Here is a 22,746-nt window from a genome sequence, read left to right as displayed (position 1 = left end):
TTTCTGCACACAAAGGGCAACATTTGCCCCATTTCTTTTTTTCCTTCTTGTTTAACTGGATTTGATTTTATTCCATATGAAAATGCTTACATTCATCATTTATCAGACAAAAGCTTGAACAAAAAGCTGCACACATGTTAAAAGTGATCACTTTTGAATAAAAATTCCATATAAACCCAAATTCCAAAACATGCAAATGCAAAATAAAAAAATGCAATGCCATATACAAAGGCGTTTTCCCATACACATCAGATATGCGAATCAACTAATGCCAGATTTATGCAACATAGTTACAGCTGGCTGGCTAACCTTAGCTTAGCGTAAGTTATACTTAGGCTACCTAGTTGGTTGCGTTCATGCTAGCGGATAACATGAATGCAGTGTAAACGTGCAGTTCGGTCTTGCGTATAATTTTGCCCAGTGGCGACTCGTGGTATTACATTTTGCCATATATCGATTTTTTTTTTCCTATTTAAAAAGTCTTATTTTATTGTAGAGCTGCACACAGCATATGTATACACACACATGCATGCACAGTATATGCAATGAAAATCAATTCAAATGAAACACTGTGATTAGTGGATTGTGAGTGAAATAAGGTGGACTCTGCATTGTTCAGACAGCCCATCATTCAGAAACCCAATTAGTCTGAAAATATCCATGAAGATCCACCTAATGTCCCTTTGATTAGCTAGTGTTTGGTAGAAACAATATCAGTCAGAGCCAGTCAGAGGCAGAGACATTAAAGAATACAGGTGAGAATAAAAATAGCATCTTTAATCAAAGTAATGGGCCACTGGAACAATGTTATGAAACCAAAATAAATCCGCTTAGCTCAGTTGCAGTATCTTGGCAAGTAGTGACAAACTTCCTACTGTAAATTCTCAAATAAGTGGCCATTAATTTACTCCAGTAGCCAGGCCTGTGTGTTTGACAGTCCTATATTAGAGACAAGCCTGTATTTCTTATCCTTCTGGCTCCCCAGGCTACTCTTTGTGTATGGAATTTATTTTATTTTAATTTATGGTATTTGCAAAAACAAACTAATCAATTTTGCCGTGTCTCTTTATGACTCCTAACCGGACAAAATGTCCAAATCTATGCTTTAAGTGCATTAAAAATAGACTTTTATGGCCTTAAGAAAAAATTCAGTAACGCAAGATTATTCATATCTATTTCTGTATTGATCGTCAGGCGAATCGAGGCGATCACGACTACTACGATGGAGATCGCTGTGGTCATTAAGGCGATCGCGGCTTCCACCATAACGATCGCGCCGATCGTCAAGGCGATCACGGCTGCCTCCATAGCGATCGCGTTGATCGTCAAGGCGATCACGGCTGCCTCCATAGCGATCGCGTTGATCATCAAGACGATCACGGCTGCCTCCATAACGATCGCGTTGATCATCAAGACGATCACGGCTGCCTCCATAACGATCGCGCTGATCATCAAGACGATCACGGCTGCCTCCATAACGATCGCGTTGATCGTCAAGACGATCTCGACTGCCGCCGTAACGGTCACGCTGATCATCAGGCCTGTCACGATTTCCACTGTAATGGTTACGTTTATCATCTAGACCATCACGACTTCCACTGTACTGGTAACGCTGAGAGTCAACATCACTGCCCTTACCATCATGCCTTTCTTTACCACTTTTATAACTGTGTTGATCATCCTCAAACTTTTGTCCGGCTGTTCCTACATTGTATTGATTTTGAGGAACAACATCTTTGTCTTCATGCTTGTAGGGCTGCTTTTCTTCTCTGTTTGACTGGTCATCCAAGTACTGGTCTCCAGTTTCAGGAGCATCTCTGTCATAAAACACTTCTTCAGGGGAACTGTTAGGCAAAAAGGCAAAATATAAAAGAGAAAGTGAAAATGGTCAGACTTGGTGATTGGATTAATTCTTCAAAGCATGTGTGAAAAGCAGTGCACTAACATCATTGTTGGGAGTAAACAGTGGCATAAACATACAGGACAGATATCATACATACCCCTCAGCATACTTGTCATTTTTGCCTTTTTTCCGGCAGCAACAGAAAATAATAATCCCCCCCAACACGAGAGCTGCAAGGACACCTCCAACTATAGCTGCAGTAGACCCAATGTTCATACTTCCTGGGGAGAAAGAAGGATTGACCAAGGGTATTAATGTTACACTTAATACACTTGTGGCCTGAATTTAGCCATTTTGAACATGCAAATTTGAATTTTGCCCTCACCAAATTAAACTCATATATAGCTATTTTTATACACATTTTTTCTTACATGGGACATGTGCTGTTTATGATTTATCTGTCATATCTCTAAAGTCTCATTCAGTCTTAATCAGGTGTTGTAATAGTTACAACAGGGTTGTGCGGTGGTGATTGAGGACACAACAGTGAGACTATTATGGCATCCTCAGTGTCTGAAGGAAATTGCAGAACTGGGAGGCAGTTTTCTGTGAGTTCAACACAAATGTGAGTGTTAATAGATGAGCTTGTAAATCATGTTACAACACTTACCCGGCATCACAGCTAAGGTCATGTTGCATGTGGCAGAACCAATTCGATTTGTTGATGTGCAAATATAGTACCCAGACATTTCTCTTGAAATATTGAAGAGAGATAGAACTCCATCCTCTGCAAAATAATGAAAAAAGTAATGACTTTACATTAAATCTGATTACAGGAAACAAGGTCTCTAACAGCCTGCTAAAAATGTCTGCTTCAAGCTGAGATGCATACTTTCAGTTGTCTTAGGTGGAAATGGCCTGGGAATGTCTTCAACACTGTAGCTCTTCCATTCAGACACAGGTTTTGGAGATCCCTGCTCAGACATGCAGGTGAGGGTGATATTTTGCCAGTACTCTACTTTTCCCTGAATCCTGCATATTGGCGGCGAAGGAGGCACTGGTAGAAACCAAAGAATTTAACATAAAAAGTCAGAATCAATTATTACAAGAGAACTGCAACACAGTATAACATTGATCTTACATGTTCATGGAGATAGAATATAAATACCATTATACACAATCGACAGATAAATAGACTTGTCAGGGATTAATTCTCACCCAAGACCAAAACAGAAGTGCTGGCAGCTGTTGTACCCTCATCATCATTGGGGATCATGACACTGCATTGGTAACGGCGGCTGTCCTGCATGGTCACTTTTGTTAAGTGGAGTGTGCTTACTTGTGTCTCAATGTTAACATCCACAGAGGCTCGGCCCTCATAATCAGGTGCAATGTCAATCGGAGTGTTTAAGAAGTAGGTGGCCACAGATTTCTAGAGAAACAAACATACATGTTTTACAAAGATACAATAGTATAATCAGGGGATGGAGGGTATTGTATGCTGCACAGTGTGGCACCCCTCAAATGTAAAAAATATATATAAACCAAGAATATTTTCAATGAGTGAAGAAATTATTAAAACTCATTGTCATTGCCCTTTCATTTTCATTTTAGCCAGTTGGCTCCTGTTAGCTTTAAGCAACAAAAATGCTGAAGCTATTCTGTGTCAGCAAACTCAAGTCTGCTGGTGTAAATAAACACAGTAGACAAACACTTTAACTAAACCTCTGTAGATTTTAGGCCTTATCCTAAGAAGGCTGCTCATGCTACCGAGCTCTAGGAGGATGTGAAAGTCCACCCCCACTCCCATATATATTATAATTACTGCCTTGTGCCATTGTCATGTCATTTATCAAACAAAAATGGTAAACTTTCACTGTATCATTTGCAAGGGTTTGTTGCTTTAATCTCTCTCATGTGAAAGTAAACCGAATATTTTTCAAGGAGAAAAATTAAGCTTAATCAATTAAAATAATAATCAGTTCTAGAGCCATATTCATTTCTCTATTTATTGTAGCCACGATACTTGTTCTTTGATTAATTATTTTGTGTATAATTTATCATAGCTATCAAGTTTTTATAATACACGGTATGTAGTATATAGTCCTGCTGAATGAAAACCGGAGCACACAGTCTCTGTCTTGTTATCATCTGATATGTGCAGCTGTTTGTTATGTGCAAGAGGAAATCTTGCACACAGTTCTTTGATGCATCAATAGCTGAACAAAGGTCATAACAGTAAATATAGTAGGGAGGAACTACGCTCTAACCTGAAACTGACCAAGTATCACCTTCAAATAAAGCACAGGACACAGCCTTACAGAAACTAATTCACTACAGTGACTCATTGTCTGTTTTAAGATGTGAAGTAATGATATCAATGTAGTTTATGTCACATACTAAAATCACTGGTTTAAAAATTTATCTACAATAATACTTTGCTCAGTACAAGTGAGATTTTATGACCCAGTGTTACTAATATTGGATCAAATCATTACCTTGTCTAGGATGGTTTTCTCAGAATGTTAATATATTGGAGTAACATAGTAACATAATTTAAAATGGTTATGTTATGATGAGATGATACTTATTAAAGCAGTACTCTGGCAAATTAGTATGCTATACTGTAGAGTTTGAGGAATTGCAAGAGATTAAATAAATTGAAGCATCAGAGACAAATGCTGGATTGTACACTTCCCAAATGCTGGTCAAATGAAGATCTTTTGTTAGACCGTCCTTTTCTGGTAAACACCCATGTCTTTTACACCCCACACTGTCTGTTTTATTTTCTATTATAGCTCTGCAGTCTTAAAGCCCACGCTGAGGTAAGGCCACAAGAAGTATTACACAACTGTGTTCACATGCTGAGTGACACTCCCTATAAAGAGTATACTGATTTTCATGTGTTAAGTTCCTCGTCAGGTCAGTAGTACCACAAAGTGTTGTTTTAAGAAGATGTTATAACCACACATTATGCATGCAGCTAGTGTGACTTCTCACCATTGTACCATCGATATTGTCAGGGTAAGCTTCCCATGTGAGAACGAATATGTTGGAGACTGGTCTGGCAGGGATGAAGGTACAGGTCAAGGTAATATCACCACCTTGGGCAACCTCATATTGGCTTTCTGGAATAGAAACCTGCAAACTGCTGCAGCAGGGAAGTACTGAAATAAAAAATCATAACAGAGATCAGTTTCTTTCCCAATCATAGGGAATATTTGGTGTTTATACAAAATTATTGGCATCTGCTTGAGTAATGTGTTATTGGAGGAAAAACAAATGATTTAATGCGACCAACAAACTATGTTTGTACAACTAAATATAATACAGTAGGCTATATTTCTTATTGAATAAATAGTTTCACCTGCAGGCCTCTTTAGAGCAAAATGTAATCCTGCTTCCGGTTGAGTAGGTTGGATTAATGATTAACACTGGTGATAATGGCCTAAAGGTGTGGTAGTCGTTCATTGAAAAGAGAAAGAATACAAGAAAACTCACCCGTAATTATCAGAAACAGCATTCGCCATTTGAGCTGCCTCTTTGTCATCATTTCTGAAAGCACATAAAAATGTCCAGCCCTTAAAAAAAAATCTGAAACAGATGCTTTCAGTCCAAGAGAAGGAGCCCGCCTAACCTTCAGGGTGAACTCCCAGGTATGGAGAAGCTGACTCTTCCAGGTAATAAGTCAACAGCTCTACTGTAGGTCACATGTCACCAGAGGGCCAATCATTGATGTGTTTTCCCTTTGATTTCTCTTTGACCTTCCTAGAAAGTATATTGTGCTATGTTTTGTCTATCCATATCTGGTGTTGCACTCAGTTTGCCCTGCAGGCTGCAGTATTACACTGTTAATGACGTCGACATTGATGCACATTCAATTCAAAAAGTTCTGTGTAATTGAACAGGTAAATGACCTTTGATTTCGTTGCTTGAATGTGCTGTGGTCTGAGCTGTTACACAGAGGTGAAAGACAGAAGGTATGAACTTGAAATGGACCTCTAACTAATGATTTGAAGTTAAAAATTATGAATTTTATGCTATGACTTGTAGTGTTTTAGGAGAGATGTGATCTTGACAGAAATGCACACATTTAGTGGCTTTGGCAGCTTTATGTTAAACCTATGACAGAATAAACACAGTTTAACCTTTTGTTGTGTGAGAGAGAACCAAAAATGGTGAAGCTGTACTGCTGTAAGGGTACAGCTGTACTATTTTATATATTTTCATGTATTTCTCATGCTGTTACCAGTGCCTCTTGCTTCAAAGTCAGCTCTGTATGTTATGAAAATTAATTGGTGGATTTTGTGGAGCTGTGCATGGTCAGATTAACCTGTTGAGGGGCCCCACGGCAAACACTAGCTGTTGAGCCCCTATTAACCCCTCTGTCACTGCCTTCATTGTGTATGTGGCTACCCTGTTGTCTCCAAAATGCCATCAAATACAGTTCTCCCACATGGCAACTGCATTATGTACTCAGAGACCGACTAATACTCAGTGTGGCCATATTGGTTTGGTGTTTTCCAGCACAATAATTGCTTACACTCTTTCCAAATTGATAAAAATTAAAAATTTAATTTCTCAAATATTATTTATCTATATAATAGACAACACAAATGAATGCAAAAACCACAGCAACAAAGTTGTGGTTCACCACAGTTTTTAAGTATTCACAAGTGCGCTAATGCACACTGCTGGTGTAAGAACAGCACTCAGGCAGGACTTGCTCCGTATCTGGTTTTATTCTGGTGCTGGTGCAAAATGCAAAAAAATCACAACATAATCACCATCTCCAGCAAGGAAAGCTTTTCTCTGAAAAGTGCCCTGTGCAATGAAACCTAGCTATGCATCTGCAAAATAACACCACCAAGTGGCCCCCAAAACCATATAAATATGTGAAGCACATCTATTTTGCAGAAATTCATATAGGTTCATTCGTGACTCTGTTACACTGGAACACAGATAAGAGGCTATTCTGTTTAAGGTAGCTATAAAACCCTTTTTCATATATCCTGTCTTAAAAATAAAAAATAGAAGGACAGGTCAAATAACAAAAATAATAGGTTTTATCTAACTTGTTTGACAGTATGCCAACTTAAAGTGTACCCCCCCAACACACATGCATGAAGACGTGTTGAAGAGAGAGAAAAGACAGACAGATCGGCAGGCTACACACAAATCCTTGCTGTCAAAAAGCCATATAAATAATGATATTGTAATGTTGCAAGCATAGAGGTTTCTGTTACAATGGAAATACAGATTTGCATCAACATTACAGTCTGTGTGTATGTTTAAAGAGTAATCTGCTGGTGAGTGGATATTATGGTAACTCATATCTCCTGTCAGTAGAATGACTGAAAAGTGTTTCATATCAAACTTGTGTTGAGTGACTGTATGTTGAATGAATTTATGAATTTAACACAAAGCCACATCCTTAGATGATAATGCAGGGTGTACTTCATTTGATATGTTGGTGGAGGAAAATTGCAATTAAATCAATTTCCTAAACTAAGTGATGTGTAGTGAATACGGGTTTGCCCCATTAACTGGCTGGTTATCAAGCACCATGGAACTGTGCAATTAACCATATTAAAGATCAAGTCTGCATCAGTTTTTGTTGCTGTTATGCTGTCATTGCATGGTGGTGCAGATTGATTTCAAAATACTGTGTTGCACTGCCTTGTTATAATGTTAGAATCTAATTTAGTACTATTATTATTTATTACATTTTTATTACTGTATTTATTAAGAAAGAACCATAACTGGTGTGAATGGTAAATTGAGAGTCTGTCATGACCCAGCTACCCATCAGGAACTTTCTTTCCAAGCACCCGACCACACCTTCACTCACACAGTGATGGAACAGTCATCATCAGGAGCAATTTAGGGTTCAGTATCTTGGGGTTCAGAACGCAGCCTGATCCTGGGATTGAACCACTGACATTCTTTTTTGTGGACGACGATTAGCTCTTCCTCCCAAGCCACAGCAGGCAACATTTGTTGAATGATTGATAACACAGCGTAACATGGCTGTAGTCATGATCAAATCATCATAGTATCAGAAAACATGTATTATTTATATGCACAAATAATTAAAAGGCGAGCTTACACCTGTTTACAAGTGTTGAAAACTCATAAAAACATGTTGAACTTGATGGTACATTGTTGACCTGAGAAAAAAATCTTAACTCATGGTCTTACTTTTTCATTCATTTTTTGTACCGCTTATCCGTCAGGGGCACGGGGGAGCTGACTGTGGGTGAGAGGCAAGGTTCACCAGTCAATCGCAGGGCCGACACACAAAGACAGACAACCACACACTCACACCTAGGGGCAATGTAGAATAGCCAATTAACCTAATGTGCATGTTTTTGGGATTGTGGGAGGAAGCCGGAGTACCCGGAGAAAACCCACGCAGGCACAGGAAGAACGTGCACAGAAGGGCCCAGACTGGATTCAAACCCGGAACCCTCTTGCTGCGAGGCAACAGTGCTGACCACTGCACCACTGTGCATTTATAAGCTGATGTGAATAGTGAATCAAAGATCTTTTTGCTGTGTAAGAAAAAGTGCCAAGGATGACAAATTCCAACCAAACAACATAAAACTACTATTTTTTTTATCAGATTACATCACAACAAAACATTACTAAGGAGACAAAGTACAACACCATGCTATACCATCGTTGAAACACTGCTTCAAACTGTAAAACTTTGTTAAATGTAGGAAAAATCTATTTTTTCCTATTTCACGATTGAGTGGTGGGTCATTGTTGTACAAACTGTAAACATGTTTAGGGAAATTTGCTCTTTTTCACTAGTGTACATAAACTGATTTGGCTTTACTTGCCTACAGACTCCGAGGAGTAAGTCAGTCATATCATGTTACAGGCCGTTGTATAAGTTTATTAGTTTAAGTATGTTTACGGTTGTATTGCTCACTCGTGTATCTGTACTGCGTGAACCAAACCTTTCGGACCCAAAATTAGATGATTATTTAAGTATGTAAATAAGCCACAGATAACAACATCCCGCACACATTCGTCTCTTTACTTTTGCCCAGATCCTGCTGAGTATGCGCGTGTCCGTTCTCGTGCCCGAGTGTGTGTTTGTGTGTGTGTGTGTGTAGTCACTGGCAGGCTCAGGGCTGGGATTTCGGGTTAAATATTCAAAATGGCGGACGGAGGAGCAGCGAGTCAAGATGAGAGTTCAGGACCAGGTAATGATTACAGCATTTTACATATTCATACTCATATTCAAACTGTGTTACTCACAATTTATGATAAACGGAATACTGATGAAACGCAGATTGACTAACAGATCAGGATGATATTCGGTGCTGTTTTAATTTACACACAGCTAGCCAACTGTAATTTGACAGAGGAGGAAACGAGCTATTGCAGTGCGACGGCAAATTACATGGAAACATGCCTCCCCCCTTTGTGTGATTAGACGGCTGTACGCCGCTACATATTCATACCTCTGTCGACAAATACAACTTAGCATATTTTATTAGTAATCGCCGACGTGACTCTGGTTCATATATGACATATTAAGATATTTCATTAACGCAGTTTGATTGAAATGAGGATGCTAGCAAGCTAGCATTAGCGCTCCTGCTAACGCTTGGCTTTGTGTTGATGCACCCACTGGGGTGAAGCTTTTGAAAGAGGTTTGCATATTCATTTTTGGCGAGTCGGGCAGTGGCTGCGCTTGTTTGTTTTCCAACGCTGTTTGAGGAGAATAAATCGAAATGTAGCAAACATGGCTTTCGCTGAAAACAGTGTCAGCTCAGTGTGCTTCAGCTCGACGTGATTTTATAGCAGAACATTTTCCCCTCAGCCTTTTGTGCTCGGCGCAGTGGAGCCACAGCAGTCTGTTGTGTTATTCATGCGGGCCTGCCTGAACCAGAGTGCGGAGTTCAGCATATTCTATCAACCGACGAGAAGCCGAAGCTCGTCATGCGCGGCACAATAACTGCATGTCAACACAACACTTTATAACGATAATGACTGAACAGCGTCAGTGAAATCTAGTTTACTCTATTCATACGAAAGAATTGACTTCCGAGTGGCTAACGTTAAGTGGCTACCCTCTGTAACTTGGTCCACCCGTTTAGACGCTAACTTTACGTTAGCGTTGTTTTTAATTCAGTCAAAATACAGACGGGGCTCTAGCGGTTAGCGGTTGAAAGTGATGTCAGTAGGGTTGTGGTAAAGGGGTTTCTCCCGTCGCCAGTGTTCAGTGCAGTTCAAACAACAGTCTGATTGAAGTTGGGCTGAGCACTTGGAGTGGGAGTATCGTTAGTCTGGCACTGGGTTGGTGCTGGTATGGGAAGCGAATTGTTAAAATTAACTTCCCAATTAGAATATTTAATTTATCTGTACAACTTTTCATTGCGCCTTACCGAAAAGTTTGGAAAACGCGGTGTTTATCTGCCTTGTGTATAAGTTGTGTGAGGAGTTTAAACCGAGTCTTTCGGTGCTAAAAAGAAAAATTGTACCTGTGTATCCCCCCCTAGGCACAGGGAGGGGTAGAGAGGCCCACTTCCGGAAGGCCACAATAACAGGCAGGACATTCTTACTATTCACTCTGCTTGTTTCAGGCTGGGCAAGACTCAGCTTGATGGCACTTTTTTTTTGACTTCATGGAGATAGGCTTGCCATTTAGTTTGTTTTAAATCAGCCAATCCGAAGCCTGTTTTATCAACAGTGCATAAGATGGGCTTTTGCTATATCTAATAGAGGAATCTTAACTTTTTCAAATTAGTGACTCATGTTGTTCCTCCACAGAAGCAGCCAAAAAGGCGTGCTTACCATCTTACTTGTGTGACCAATCAAGTGAAAATTTAGATTAAAATCGATGTTATCACTGCTTATAATTGTTTGTTTAGTTCTTTGCAGTTTAGGGGTTTGCCCATTTGTGAGCTTTGAGAGGTGAATGCTAAGGAAGACATAGCTGTTCTTGCGAGTGAAGACACGACATTGGATGGAACCACAGTTTATTGTGCTTCTTTGTTTGGTCGTTTGAACATTGAAATTCAGCTTCATGTTTCAGGCCCTACTAGTAATTTAGACTGTATTGTTTGTCCTGCATATACACTAAATTCCATACACTGCCTGCATCGATACATAGAGAATCACAGGGTTACTTTGCCCACAGTAATGATAGTGTCACATCACAGGCATTTTGTGATATACTGCAGGACAGTCACGATACTAAATTATGTTTTATTTTAAGCAAGTAAAGAAAATTTGTTTGATTTTTGTTTGTTTGCCTTTTGTGTAATGATATGTGGAAATAAGCTCACTTACCTATCAGAAAATATATAATTTACTAATTAAACCAGACAACTTAAAGAACAGATTAGAAACAATTCTGTCATCACACACGTAGGCTACTTTTCTCATTTAATTAGTTTTACTGTTCCACCCTCATTCCAGCCTTGTAGTTCCATCATGAATATTCATTGATGTAAACACACTTGTAATGAATAATGCATTGCTCGCAGTAATAAATTCAGGACATGCCATCTCAAAGCACTGAGAAGGCCTCCATGAAGGCTTCAGTCAGACAAGCTTTTTCACTGTGGAAGAATAAGATCAGTTATCTGCTCAAGACAGATAACTACTTGTTTCTGGTTGTCTGGAGTAAAGTGAAAAATTCATGAAAGAACAGTGCAATGCAAGGATGCCTTAATATGGATATGGCAAGGTAAAGCAGACATTTGGATAAAGGTTTGCTTTTATCTGTAAAAACAGTATTTTGAGACGAATAACATAACCTCTCAGCTTATATCAGACTATGTTTGCTAAGAATTTGGAGAAGGTACACATATGGAAAACCTGTTTTAGGAAATACCTATACAAGTGCAGATCTAGACTTAGGTGCTGTGAGAGTACAAGGAATAATCTACAAAATGGGTTCTTTCAGGGAAAGTAGACACAGAGGAGCTTATGATTGGTGGATGACCTACAAGTTGTTGCATTCACCAAGCAACAATTGCCATGTTGTCCCTAATGACTCATGTGCTTGCCACTACTAAGCTCACAGGTTAACATTTGCCACGTTTGTGTTACAAATTGTCTCAAACATTCTTTATACCCAAGCTGTGAAAATAGCCATTTTAGGTAAATATCCAGACTAATCAAATAATGCCAAAAGCAGGGCTGTTTTGCTTTACACAGTGAACATCCCTGGTAAAATCTGAAGATATGCAGTATTTTCCTTTTACAAGAAAGTGGCATACACAACACATGAATAACCATCGATTAAAGCTAATACCAGTTTTCTATGTAGTGAATGTATGTGAGAAATTATATTCCCACTCATCATTCAGTATTCCAACCTGCCACCCAAGAGAAACTTCACTTTGGATAGTGTTCCACCTGGCCTATAGACGGACGACTAATGGCCCCCCAAGAGACACCACAGTGATTTTAAAGTGGTATTATTCCCATTAGAGTTTATCAATTTACACACTGTATTCTGATTTCTAAATTTGTGAGCTTGGCCCAGTGTTGCTCTTTGCTCCATCTGTGGTCAGATTGTGTGGTTCATTAACTAGGACTAAAAGCTATATTAAACTATTTGGATATTCAGGTTAATTATGCAATAAACCAGGAAAATTTAGGTTGATTATTTATTAACCCCCCCAAATTGCAACATTATCTGTCATGACCATACATCATGATCGTTCTAAAGTCTGCTTAGTGCTCAGACTGATCCAGATTTGGAAAAGTGCTGTTGATGTATTCTGTGTTTAAGACCAAGAATATAGATAGTGGGTCAGAATGTGGATGTGCTAATTAAGTTTTGCTCTGTCTCATGTTCAGTCTCTCAGCTCACATTAACGGCTCTCCAGTATTCAGCCAGCCTTCCGATATTACAGTACTAATGAGATACCTAATTAAAATTCTCTTTGCAGGGTATTTGTATAATGTATAAGCAGGGTTTTGCAAGCCATTCAACTAGGTAACTGTACATGTGTTGAAGTGCACCGCTGATAACTACCTTTGAATTCACTTCTCCTTTGTTTTCCTCATTTGGTTGCATGATGTCACTGTAGTGTAGCATGGCATCTGTGGTATAGATCTTAGAGTGGCCCTTTTGGTAAACAGTAGGCTGGAGTAAAACTACTGGTAAACACTGTGCTGTTTGAAGAGATCAACATCAGAAACTGATGTGGAGTATAATGCAGTGTTCACTTATTGTTGGAATACTTATGCAGTTACCAGAAGTGGCAATTGCTAAACATTCTCTAGTTAGAGCTTCTCAAATGTGAGGATTAGACTGCTTTTCATCAGCACCTATTTAAAGTTGTTTTTCTAAATGCTGGTTCCAGCCTCTAAATTGTGAGGAATCTCTGCTTTTTTGCATTTAGATCATTTTAAATTCAATATCTTTTGGTTTAAGGCTGTTTCTTGCAGAAAACAATAAGCCATTTTTCAAGATGTAACTGACATTTCTCAATATTTTCAATCATTTCAGAGACTAAATGATAAAGTTATGAAGCGAGAATATAATTGGCAGGCTATTTGATGATGAAAATAATTTTTAGCTGCAGCCCTATTTACTAATAATCTGTTCAAAAGAATTCATTTGTGAGTAGTTTTTATCAGATTTATCAGAGGTTTTTTCAAAAGGTTGTGAAATATTGTTTTAGGGTTTCTGATTGGCACCAAAGCACACTTCTGCTTCCAAACAGCTGCCAATATTGCTTGGTGATGGAAGACTTTTATTTCCTCAAACTGCTAATAAAGGTCTGTTTGTCTTTCTGTATGTACTGTTCCACAGTGCACTCTTGGCATTGTTGGATTTGGTCAGCTAGTATGTAAATGTCTTTTATCAGGCAGCGGCATAAGTGAAGAAGTTGATTAGAGCTTAGCCAGGAGCAGTTGTTGTGGATTTAGTTGGTAAGCCCCTTCCCCTGTAGACCACAATACAGCCATGCATTCCAGTCCAGCCATTCTGATTCACTGGACACCTGTGCAGCACCATAACAGGGCTGTTTCCCTGCTGTATTAGCTCTTAGAGCATGCTGAAAATGAATTAAAAAAGGCTCCAAAATGAAATACTAATGGAATGTAAAGCTAATCTAAATATGCTAATCCCCAAACACTTCATAAACACAGACATGAAGATAGAGCAACAGCCTGCCACCCACTCTCTGTAGTCGCTTGCTGTGGAATGCTTTAGCCACAGGGGGTCTAGCAGTAATGACAGGCTTGTGCTGGATTAATGTGGAGTTATTTATTTCCGATTGAGCGAGTCCCCCTCCCATCATACCCCCCCTCCTTTTTTTTAGCAGTTAGGCCCGGTCTCCACGACTCCTGGAGATACTTCGAACGAGCATTCTTAGGCGTTCTATTAATGCAGTTTGCCTTGCTAACATGTCCAGACCACCGCCGACAGGCCTCACACTGCATTCTGGGATATCTTCAGCACTCTACCTGCTCTTAGCTAATTACTTTTTAGCTGTGCACATGCACAATAATTGGTCTTATGCTGCTGCCTTCCTTCCCTCTGCTGCGCCAAGTGCTAGTTTGAGCACTTTTTTCCCTTCACTGTGTCGTCCTTATTCCCCTGTTTTTTATCGTCCTCCAAAAGCCATCCAATTAATATGCTAATGAGCTGATAAATATTTATAGGGCTTTAAATTATGCAGAAAGCTTTCAGAGCCCGGTGTGAAATGCGTCGCTCGCAGGACTTCAAAGCCTTGCATTGCTAACGAGGCAGGGGCAGATTTGCATACGGCTTTAATCAGCTGAATACTGATTATGCTTCATTATAGAGTTGGAGGGAGGGGAGCAGAGTTGGAGGAGGCCGCCAGCTGCACTTGTCGTTTGTTTCATTCCAGCAAGAGAGGGAGAGGTTGAACTTTTTCAGAAGTACAGACAATCTTGGCACACAAGAGAGAGAGCGAGAGAGAGAGAGAGAGCGCAAAGTAGGCACTGTAAACGAGAGGGGGGCAGAGCTATAAGAAAAGAAAAGAGTGCAGAGAGAGAGGGAAGGAGAGGTTTTTGCCTAAACCCTGTTGGCTTTCCCAGTGTGCGTATCCCAGTGTTGTTCAGTGAACCGTGCTGTGGACAGTGCCACTGTGTCTGTGTGTAGCCCTAGTTGTATTGAACTCTGCTTGCTGCTGACCAGTGGAGAGTGAAGAGAGGGAGGAGTGGGAGGAGGAACAGAGTGCCGGTCACCCTGTCGGCGGGTTTGCCCGGCAGAGACAGTTTTCCATGATAGGTTCTGTAACCATGCTGGAGAACGCAGATGGAGCAAGAGTGGGTGAGTTTTTGATGGTTGTGATGGAGCTCAGCTGGGGTTTGTTGTTGCTTGGCGTCTCGTGTGAAATGGGAAAGGTCGATCTGGCACAGTTTGCATTCAGGTGTAACTTGTAAGAGTTGATTGATGTGACATCAGCTATCACGTCTTCCTGTCTTATAGCTTGTGTATGTAAACACAATTGGATTGAGCTGGTGATTAATTTGTCTTTGTAATATTGTATGCTGCTATGAATGGTGAATTTGGAAATAGATAGAAATAGAAATATCGTCCAACTATGGGATATAGTGAGGTATGTTTTGTATCAGCAGTGGGTGTGATTTTGTCTCACTGTCTGTCTCTGTCTGGCTTTTGCAGATGCTAAAGTGAATAATCAGTCAGAAACTACTAAATGTGCAATGGAAAGTGGTGACGGAAACACCGGTGAGTGACTTCCAGCCATTTTTTTTTTTTTTTTTTTTTTTTTTACTTTATCCTTTTACTGGTCTGAAATCAGGATGTGTTGTGTTTTTCCTCCTCATTCAACAGGTTTCAAAATCATAGCCAAAGCGAACACTTAGCAGGTGAAATCAGAAAAAGCTCAGGAGGAGTTATTTAAAAAGACGTGGCAGATTTCCAGAATCCTTGTGAGCAGTACTCTTTGTCACAGAGCAGATTTCCTCACTTGTGCCTATTGAATATCACAGTAATTCGTTCTATCTCAGTGATTCCGTGATACAAATTATTGAACTAAGAGTGACCATTGAAGATTCGGTGCTCAACTTTCTATTCCTATTGTGTAATGGTGAATTAAGTAAATATTTATGTATGCTTCCAAATCTTCTAAATTTTGTGCAAGCCCACAGCGTTAATGTTTAATCCTGTGATGGTTCACTAGCCTGCTTTCGAACAGATTTATGCAGCTGTGTGATGGTTTTGGTTCGTCATTACAGTTACATATGCTGTCACTCCTAAAAACATGTTTTTGTTCATACTTGAAGGGTTTAGATCTACTGAAATATGCTTCTATAGGTTCATTGTGGGTTTCAACATTGTGTTCCTCATTTTTGTGTTTAACCAATACGAGCATCCATACTGTTGTTGGTTTACAACAGCTTAGATTATTTTGACACTTAAACCACAAGAAAAAACATCTTTGAGCTGATGAACTGTATTTCTGTCCTCAGGAATCCAAACCAATGGATTGGACTTTCAGAGGCAGACGGTGCCAACCACAAGTGCAATCACTAATGCACATGCACAAGCCCTACTCCAACAGGTAATGGATGATGCACACTATGACACACTTTACCTTAAGAAACTTTTTTTTGTCCTTTTTTTTTTTTTTAGCCTAGTTTGACAAAGAAATAAGGTCTGAAGTTTGAACAGAGATATCTGCACTCAAACATGCACAAGCAGAAAGAGTTCATTTAAATGAGCCTAGCTCTCCTTGTGTCGCCTGGCAACAAGGCAGATTAATCAACCCTGTATGCTAATTAGCTGCTCTGCGGTTGCTCGGAAACAGATGGCAGAGAATATGCAAATCTATGCAGAATTTACATGCACTGCATAACAGTTATTTTAATTAGCATCTCAGCTCTCCCCTCCCTTCCCATTCACTCTCCTTGTCTCTGAAGGCTGCATCACATTTTAAATACCCACTTTTTCACTTCCCTATAATTCAGATTCCTCTCACTGCTGAAAAACTAAAGGCTCATTCTCAGAAAGCTGCTCAGGGGGCACAGAGTTCTTACTGTATTTTTAGTTTCATGCTTTATTTTATTTAGACTATTTTGTCTGAATTAGATATCCTTTCAGTTTCTTTTAAAAAATTAGGATCTTGTTGTTATGTATATAACAACTATGCCATTAAATTAAGAGACGTAATTTCCCCCTCTTTGCTTCACCTCCACTAGTCTAAGTCGGAAGACTCGAGTGCTCTCCCGACCTCCGTCCAGCAGGGCGTATTGCCTCAAACACAGCTAATGTTGGCCGGGGGACAGATTGCTGGAGTAAGTGGCCTGTTGCCTCACTGCTTTGAGTTAAAATCTGGTCGTAGCCATGCATCTAGGGTGACACGTCAACATGATCAGCCCTGGCTGAAAGATTAGGCGTTGAAATGATCGCTTGCCCTGATTCTGTGGCTAAGGCTAGTGTCTCCTCTGCCTGTCTGCCTGCTCATCCCAGTGGTTCTTAAGCTATGTCCAAATTCTTCCATGCAGGGGTGTGCTTGAACATAGCCTTGACGTATCTGTGCACTCATGGTCAGGCCAACCCCATGACACATTCCACATGCATCCACGTTCTCCCTGAAGCCATACTGCACTTGAGAAGACCAGCCGGGATGAATGCGGCTGTTATTGTGCTATGCTGGAGTGAATGTTTACCATGCATGTGGATTTAAGTTTGAACATGACTTCAACATGCTCATTTTGCACTTGTGTCTGGCTCAGCTGCATGAGTCGTCTCTCCGTTTGCCTCTCTGGAGTCATATTAGTGTTTCCACGATAAGGAAAGTTTCAATACTGCTTTGATACCCTTGTGATGGTTTAAATTCAGTTTTAAAAAACCTAAAGAAACAGACTGCACTTTGAATAATGCACAATGGTGAATCCATTTCATTATCATTTATAAGGGTGTGTTCCTACAAATTGGAAAAAAATAAAGAAGACATTAGAAGAGATGGAGCTGTTGTTTATTTTGTGACTGTAAACTTGAACAGCCTTTTAAACAACTGTTGGCAACAGCATCAAACAGTGCTTTTGCTGATAAAGTTGGAGCAAGGTGGGGATCAATCAAGTATCTTATTGTACTTAATGATGACAGATTCCCAGCCAACGGGTCAAGAAAGAATGTCACAAACCTTTTATGCAGCAAATTTGTTTTTGTAATGTCCCATTGTGGTATTCTAACTTTCCATAGGGATTGAAGCCAAAATTGAATTATTGTGACAACACTATCTCACCCAGTCTCGATGATGTAATGTAGAACTGATTTGTCAAAGCACTACTTAGTGGCTCACCTCTGTGTCTGTCATCCTTTGTCTCTGTCTCTCGGCTCTTCAGTTGACCCTGACCCCAGCGCATCAGCAGCTGTTGCTTCAGCAGGCCCAAGCTCAGCTCCTGGCTGCAGCTGTGCAGCATTCAGCCAGCCAGCAGAACAGCACCACAGGCGCCAACATCTCGGCCTCGGCAGCAACACCCATCACCCAGCTGCCCCTGTCACAGCCCATCCAGATTGCCCCCGTAAGAGATGATCACTTGTGCACCACTGTTTCTGCTGCTTGAGCTGCCTTTTGAATTTAGACACCTGTTTTATTTGAATGATTTCCACAATTAATTTCCATAGCATTATAGGACTTAGAGTTTATGTTATTTCAACTTGTATAAGAAACCCAAAGACGATGACAATGATCAATCTATAAACATGGTGTATTGTAGTAATAAATAAATAAATGCATGCTATTTTCAAACCTAAATAGACAAAGTTTACACCTGGCTTCATGCATGTCAAACAAGATTTGATTTAGTATATTTTAAATTCAAACCTTGAGAGTTAGCTTAGTTTCTGTGAACATATTTTTATCAAGATCAAAATAAAACTGCACTTATGAATTTACTGTTACTGGAGTTATTGTTTCACACAGAGAATACATATGTTGTAGAGGTGGAATCTGTAGGAGATCCACATATGACTCACTTATTATTTTTAAGCTACTGACTGTCTTTCTGGAGGCAAATGAGGCCGGAATATGGAAAAGTAATAAATAACTGATGTTTCCATGACAGCAGAGTACCTGAACATTGTTTTTGTTTTTTTTGTTTGTTTTGTTAGCATTGAATGATGTTTCTGCAAATAACTAAATACAAAATCACCATTTGTTGGTATATTTAGTGGCTCGATTGGTACCCGTTTAGTTAGAAATGAAATGATCATAAAGACATCCATGGTGTAGAATGAGTGTGATGGTGTCACTGCAGAACTTTGGATATGTGTGTACTGTTCTCAGTGCTGTGGAGATGTTATTTAGTCTGGCATGTGTTTATACACAAACCTCTAATTTCTCAACATGATTGTGGTGAAAATTGTGTTGTTTTTTCCTGCAGCAGCTGCAGCAGCAGAATCTAAGCCTGCCTCAGTTTGTTCTGGTGCAGCCTGGCCACCCGATCGCCACACCACTGCCGTCGGCTCAGTTCATCATCTCACAGACACCGCAGGCCCAACAGAGTAAATGAAACACTTTCAGAGCTTGATGTGCTTGTAATATTAAGACGAGAAACATATTTCAAGCATTCGATTGTAATAGAAGCATTCTTGTTACGTGAACTCCCATGTCTTTCTCTCTGTAGGCATATTGCAAACCCAGAATCTTCTAACTCAACTACCTCAAAACCAAGCTAACCTCCTGCCGACTCAACCAAGCATCACCCTCGCAACCCAGGTTGGCTATGATGCAAGCACCTCTTTTAACCTCTGACAAAACGTGTTTCAGCATACTGGCAGTGCCTTTCCAACTGTAATTCAGGTGATCACTGTATTTCACTCTGCAGCCTGCAACTCCAACCCGCACAACAGCAGCTACTCCTATTCAGTCCCTGCCCCACAGTCAGACACCACCCAAACGTTTGGACACCCCCACTTTGGAGGAGCCTAGTGATCTGGAGGAACTGGAACAGTTTGCCAAGACCTTCAAACAGAGGCGTATCAAACTGGGCTTCACACAGGTGTGTGTCTAAACGGAATAGATTAGATTTGCAATATATGCATATATGTCTTTTATTTGCCAGTGAACATCTGTGGATATTCTCATACTCAAATTCAGAATGTATGAAGAAACAATTTACTCAAATTGCAAGTAAGTCTTTGCCGTGGGTAAATTTGATTGTGCATACATTTTTCATGTCTCTTTCTGTTTCCCTTCTCACTAGGGGGATGTTGGCCTGGCCATGGGGAAGCTGTATGGAAATGACTTCAGTCAAACTACCATCTCTCGCTTTGAGGCCTTGAACCTGAGCTTTAAGAACATGTGCAAACTCAAGCCATTGCTGGAGAAGTGGCTCAATGATGCAGGTTTGTCCCTGAACCCACCTGAATGAGTGCTAAAAAACACATGGCGTGAGGGGAAGAACACTTGATCTCTGTGCATATGTTTTTGTTTTGTTTTTTTGTTGTTGTTGTTTTCTCATGTTTATTGGTCTTATGACATCGGCAGAGGACAGTGCAGCTTGTGTATCTTTACAGTACCTTGTCTTTACCTGCCCTCCCTTCCTTTGTGTTGGTGCTGTTTGTGCAGAGAACCTGACATCTGATCCGGCCCTGTCTAGCCCCAGTGCGCTGGGCTCCCCAGGCATGGGCATAGAGGGGATCAATCGCAGACGGAAGAAGAGGACCAGTATTGAGACCAACATCCGAGTGGCCTTAGAAAAGAGCTTTCTGGAGGTGAGAAATTTGCCTCCTAAAGTTAACAGTATTGGTCCCAGGGGGCATAAATTACATTCATCATTGTGCCTAAGGTTTCTACAGACTTTATCACAAGACAGTAGTTTCCTCAGTACTCACAGGGAATCCCTGGCTTTTTTGCCCTCTTCAAGCAGAACCAAAAACCTACCTCTGAAGAGATCGCAATGATCGCTGACCAGCTCAACATGGAGAAGGAGGTGATTCGGGTCTGGTTCTGCAATCGCCGACAGAAAGAGAAGAGGATTAATCCTCCGAGCAGTGGCAGCAGTGGAGGAGGCAACACCCCCATCAAAAGCATCTTTACCCCCAGCAGTCCTTTGGTGAGGATGGAAACACACCCACACATACACACACAGTTTCTCTGTTAAGGAATGTCTTGTAGATGTGGAGAAAATACTTAATGAATGTGAAATGTTGTGCCTGTCCTGTTCCTGAATCAATTTGAGGATCTGTTTCACTTGTATTTGCATGTTTATTATGACTTACGGATTTTGTCCTTTCCTTGCCTGGGATTGTCTATAAATCCACAGGACGCTTTATATTGGTTTGTAGCTCATTTAGTCCTCCCTGTTATTCTGTTGTGTAGGTGGCCAGCACAGCAAGCCTTGTGAGCAGCCCAACTATTAACACACCCACCACCCTGACTGTAAATACAGTGATGCCTCTCACCAGCACCAGTGTCTCCAGTTTGTCTTTCACAGGTGTGTACATGTGTACTTCACAAATATGTTTGCCTTAATGAAAGTGTGTATTTAATAGCACATAATAATAGTACTTCAAGTTAACTTGTGTTTTCTCTCCATCCTCCCTCAAAGGCACGACAGTTGGAGCCACAAACACAGCATCTGTCATCTCCACTGCACCTATGGTTACTACAGCAACCAGCTCTCCATCTTTAAGCCCACCGCCAACGACTATTCAGTCCACGAGCTCCGAGAGCAAGGCTGGCACTAATGTGCAAACAGTGGTTACCCAAGCCCCAACATCCATAGCCACCACTTTAGGTACGGGTCAGGTGATGGTGGCAGCTCAAGGGTTGTCCGCTGCACTGCAGAGTGCAGCCCAGTTACCCACCAGTGCCAGCTTAGCTGCTATGGCTGCTGCTGCAGGTCTCAACCCAGGACTGATGGCTTCCTCCCAGTTCGCTCCAGGGTAAATATCGGTCATGTTTTAAAGACATGTGATTATTCTGTGGCGTTCACTCACTGGTGTCATCTTTAAATGATCATATCTGTGTCCATTTGTCCAGGGGCGCCCTGCTCAGTCTGACTCCCGGTGGCCTTGGCAGTGCGCTGAGTCCGGCCCTCATGAGCAACAGCACCCTGGCTACCATCCAAGGTGCGTACAAATGTCACGATAATGTATGAAATACTTACTGCGCATATATTTGCTAATCTGTGACAATGAGTCATACCTGCAATACATGCCCAGTTTCATAGGAGGCTGTGTGGTATGGATCTTTTTTTACACCACAGACTATTTTTGTATTAACAGTTTTGTTGCAGATTGGCTGACCAGAGAGTGGGTGTTTTGTATTCTGAGAGACAGAAAAGATGGTACACGAGAGAGAGAGGGGGCAAGCATATGAACTGAACTAGCAGCTAAAACTGTTTACCCTGCAGAGTTATTATGTGAAAAATATGTATAGACCTCTCAGTAACAGCCAGATTTTGTGTACTGCTGAATGCTGAAAGGTGGTGATGACAGACTGGACACGTCACATGCTGATAACCTACTTAAACTGAAAATCACTATACTCTGCAGCATGTCAGAGGGTGATGAGGGGGGAATTCAGTATGAACTGTGACGAGTTCAAGGGTATTTTACAACAAAGGTGAAATATCATAGTCGATAAATTTGTGTATATGATTATTCAGCTCTTTCTGAAAAATCTTATCATTTTCTTGAGAGCAGTTAGCAAAATCTGCAGCCTGGTTTGGGTCTGCGGTCCAGGTTTTGAAACCTTTTTGTATTCGGGACCAAACTTGACTCATTAGGAAACATGAATTAATAGATTGATAAATAAAATGGCCAAAGTGCATACATGAGTATATAAATGATTTAAAAATAACCTAATAACTACAACATTTTAAAGAGAATCTGTCATGAGTTTATCAAGATAACTCATTGTTTGTATAATTTGTGTAATGAAAGCAAAAACTTAATGAGACCACACTTTGCATAT

The 22,746-nt window shown here is 40.5% G+C and overlaps 2 protein-coding genes across 12 annotated transcripts in view; one reads left to right on the top strand and one right to left on the bottom strand.

Annotated features, from left to right (window-relative positions):
* Nucleotides 1-148: 148 nt before the first annotated feature.
* Nucleotides 149-10,396, bottom strand: LOC124067510 (cell surface A33 antigen-like). 2 transcript variants are annotated; one of them, XM_046404919.1, is made up of 8 exons: nt 10,345-10,396; nt 5,345-5,398; nt 4,844-5,010; nt 3,062-3,275; nt 2,736-2,900; nt 2,514-2,630; nt 2,001-2,124; nt 149-1,844 (listed from the first exon to the last, which is right to left on the bottom strand). In XM_046404919.1, exons 2-8 carry the CDS (start codon nt 5,394-5,396, stop codon nt 1,163-1,165), a joined length of 1,521 nt encoding a protein of 506 aa, XP_046260875.1. In that variant the 5' UTR covers nt 5,397-5,398; nt 10,345-10,396; the 3' UTR covers nt 149-1,162. The 2 variants fall into 2 exon arrangements, with proteins under 2 accessions (XP_046260875.1, XP_046260874.1); XM_046404918.1 differs by lacking the exon at nt 10,345-10,396 and adding an exon at nt 5,481-5,519.
* pou2f1b (POU class 2 homeobox 1b) overlaps nt 8,955-22,746 on the top strand; it is a 20,555-nt gene continuing 6,763 nt past the window's right edge. Inside the window, exons 1-14 of one of the 10 annotated variants that reach the window (XM_046404903.1) lie at nt 8,960-9,060; nt 15,480-15,545; nt 16,289-16,380; nt 17,018-17,113; nt 18,167-18,346; nt 19,211-19,328; nt 19,451-19,542; nt 19,652-19,825; nt 20,030-20,171; nt 20,380-20,540; nt 20,693-20,881; nt 21,148-21,262; nt 21,377-21,713; nt 21,811-21,899. In XM_046404903.1, the coding sequence (XP_046260859.1) occupies nt 9,015-9,060; nt 15,480-15,545; nt 16,289-16,380; nt 17,018-17,113; nt 18,167-18,346; nt 19,211-19,328; nt 19,451-19,542; nt 19,652-19,825; nt 20,030-20,171; nt 20,380-20,540; nt 20,693-20,881; nt 21,148-21,262; nt 21,377-21,713; nt 21,811-21,899 (1,897 nt within the window). In that variant the 5' untranslated portion in view covers nt 8,960-9,014. Of the gene's footprint in view, nt 9,061-15,479; nt 15,546-16,288; nt 16,381-17,017; nt 17,114-18,166; nt 18,347-19,207; nt 19,329-19,450; nt 19,543-19,651; nt 19,826-20,029; nt 20,172-20,379; nt 20,541-20,692; nt 20,882-21,147; nt 21,263-21,376; nt 21,714-21,810; nt 21,900-22,746 lie in introns of all 10 variants that reach the window. The other 9 variants (XM_046404906.1, XM_046404905.1, XM_046404902.1 and 6 more) reach the window with 9 other exon arrangements.

This window comes from Scatophagus argus, chromosome 11 (genome assembly GCF_020382885.2).
Source record: "Scatophagus argus isolate fScaArg1 chromosome 11, fScaArg1.pri, whole genome shotgun sequence".
Lineage (NCBI taxonomy): Eukaryota > Metazoa > Chordata > Actinopteri > Scatophagidae > Scatophagus > Scatophagus argus.
This window is presented reverse-complemented; position numbering and strand designations above follow the sequence as displayed.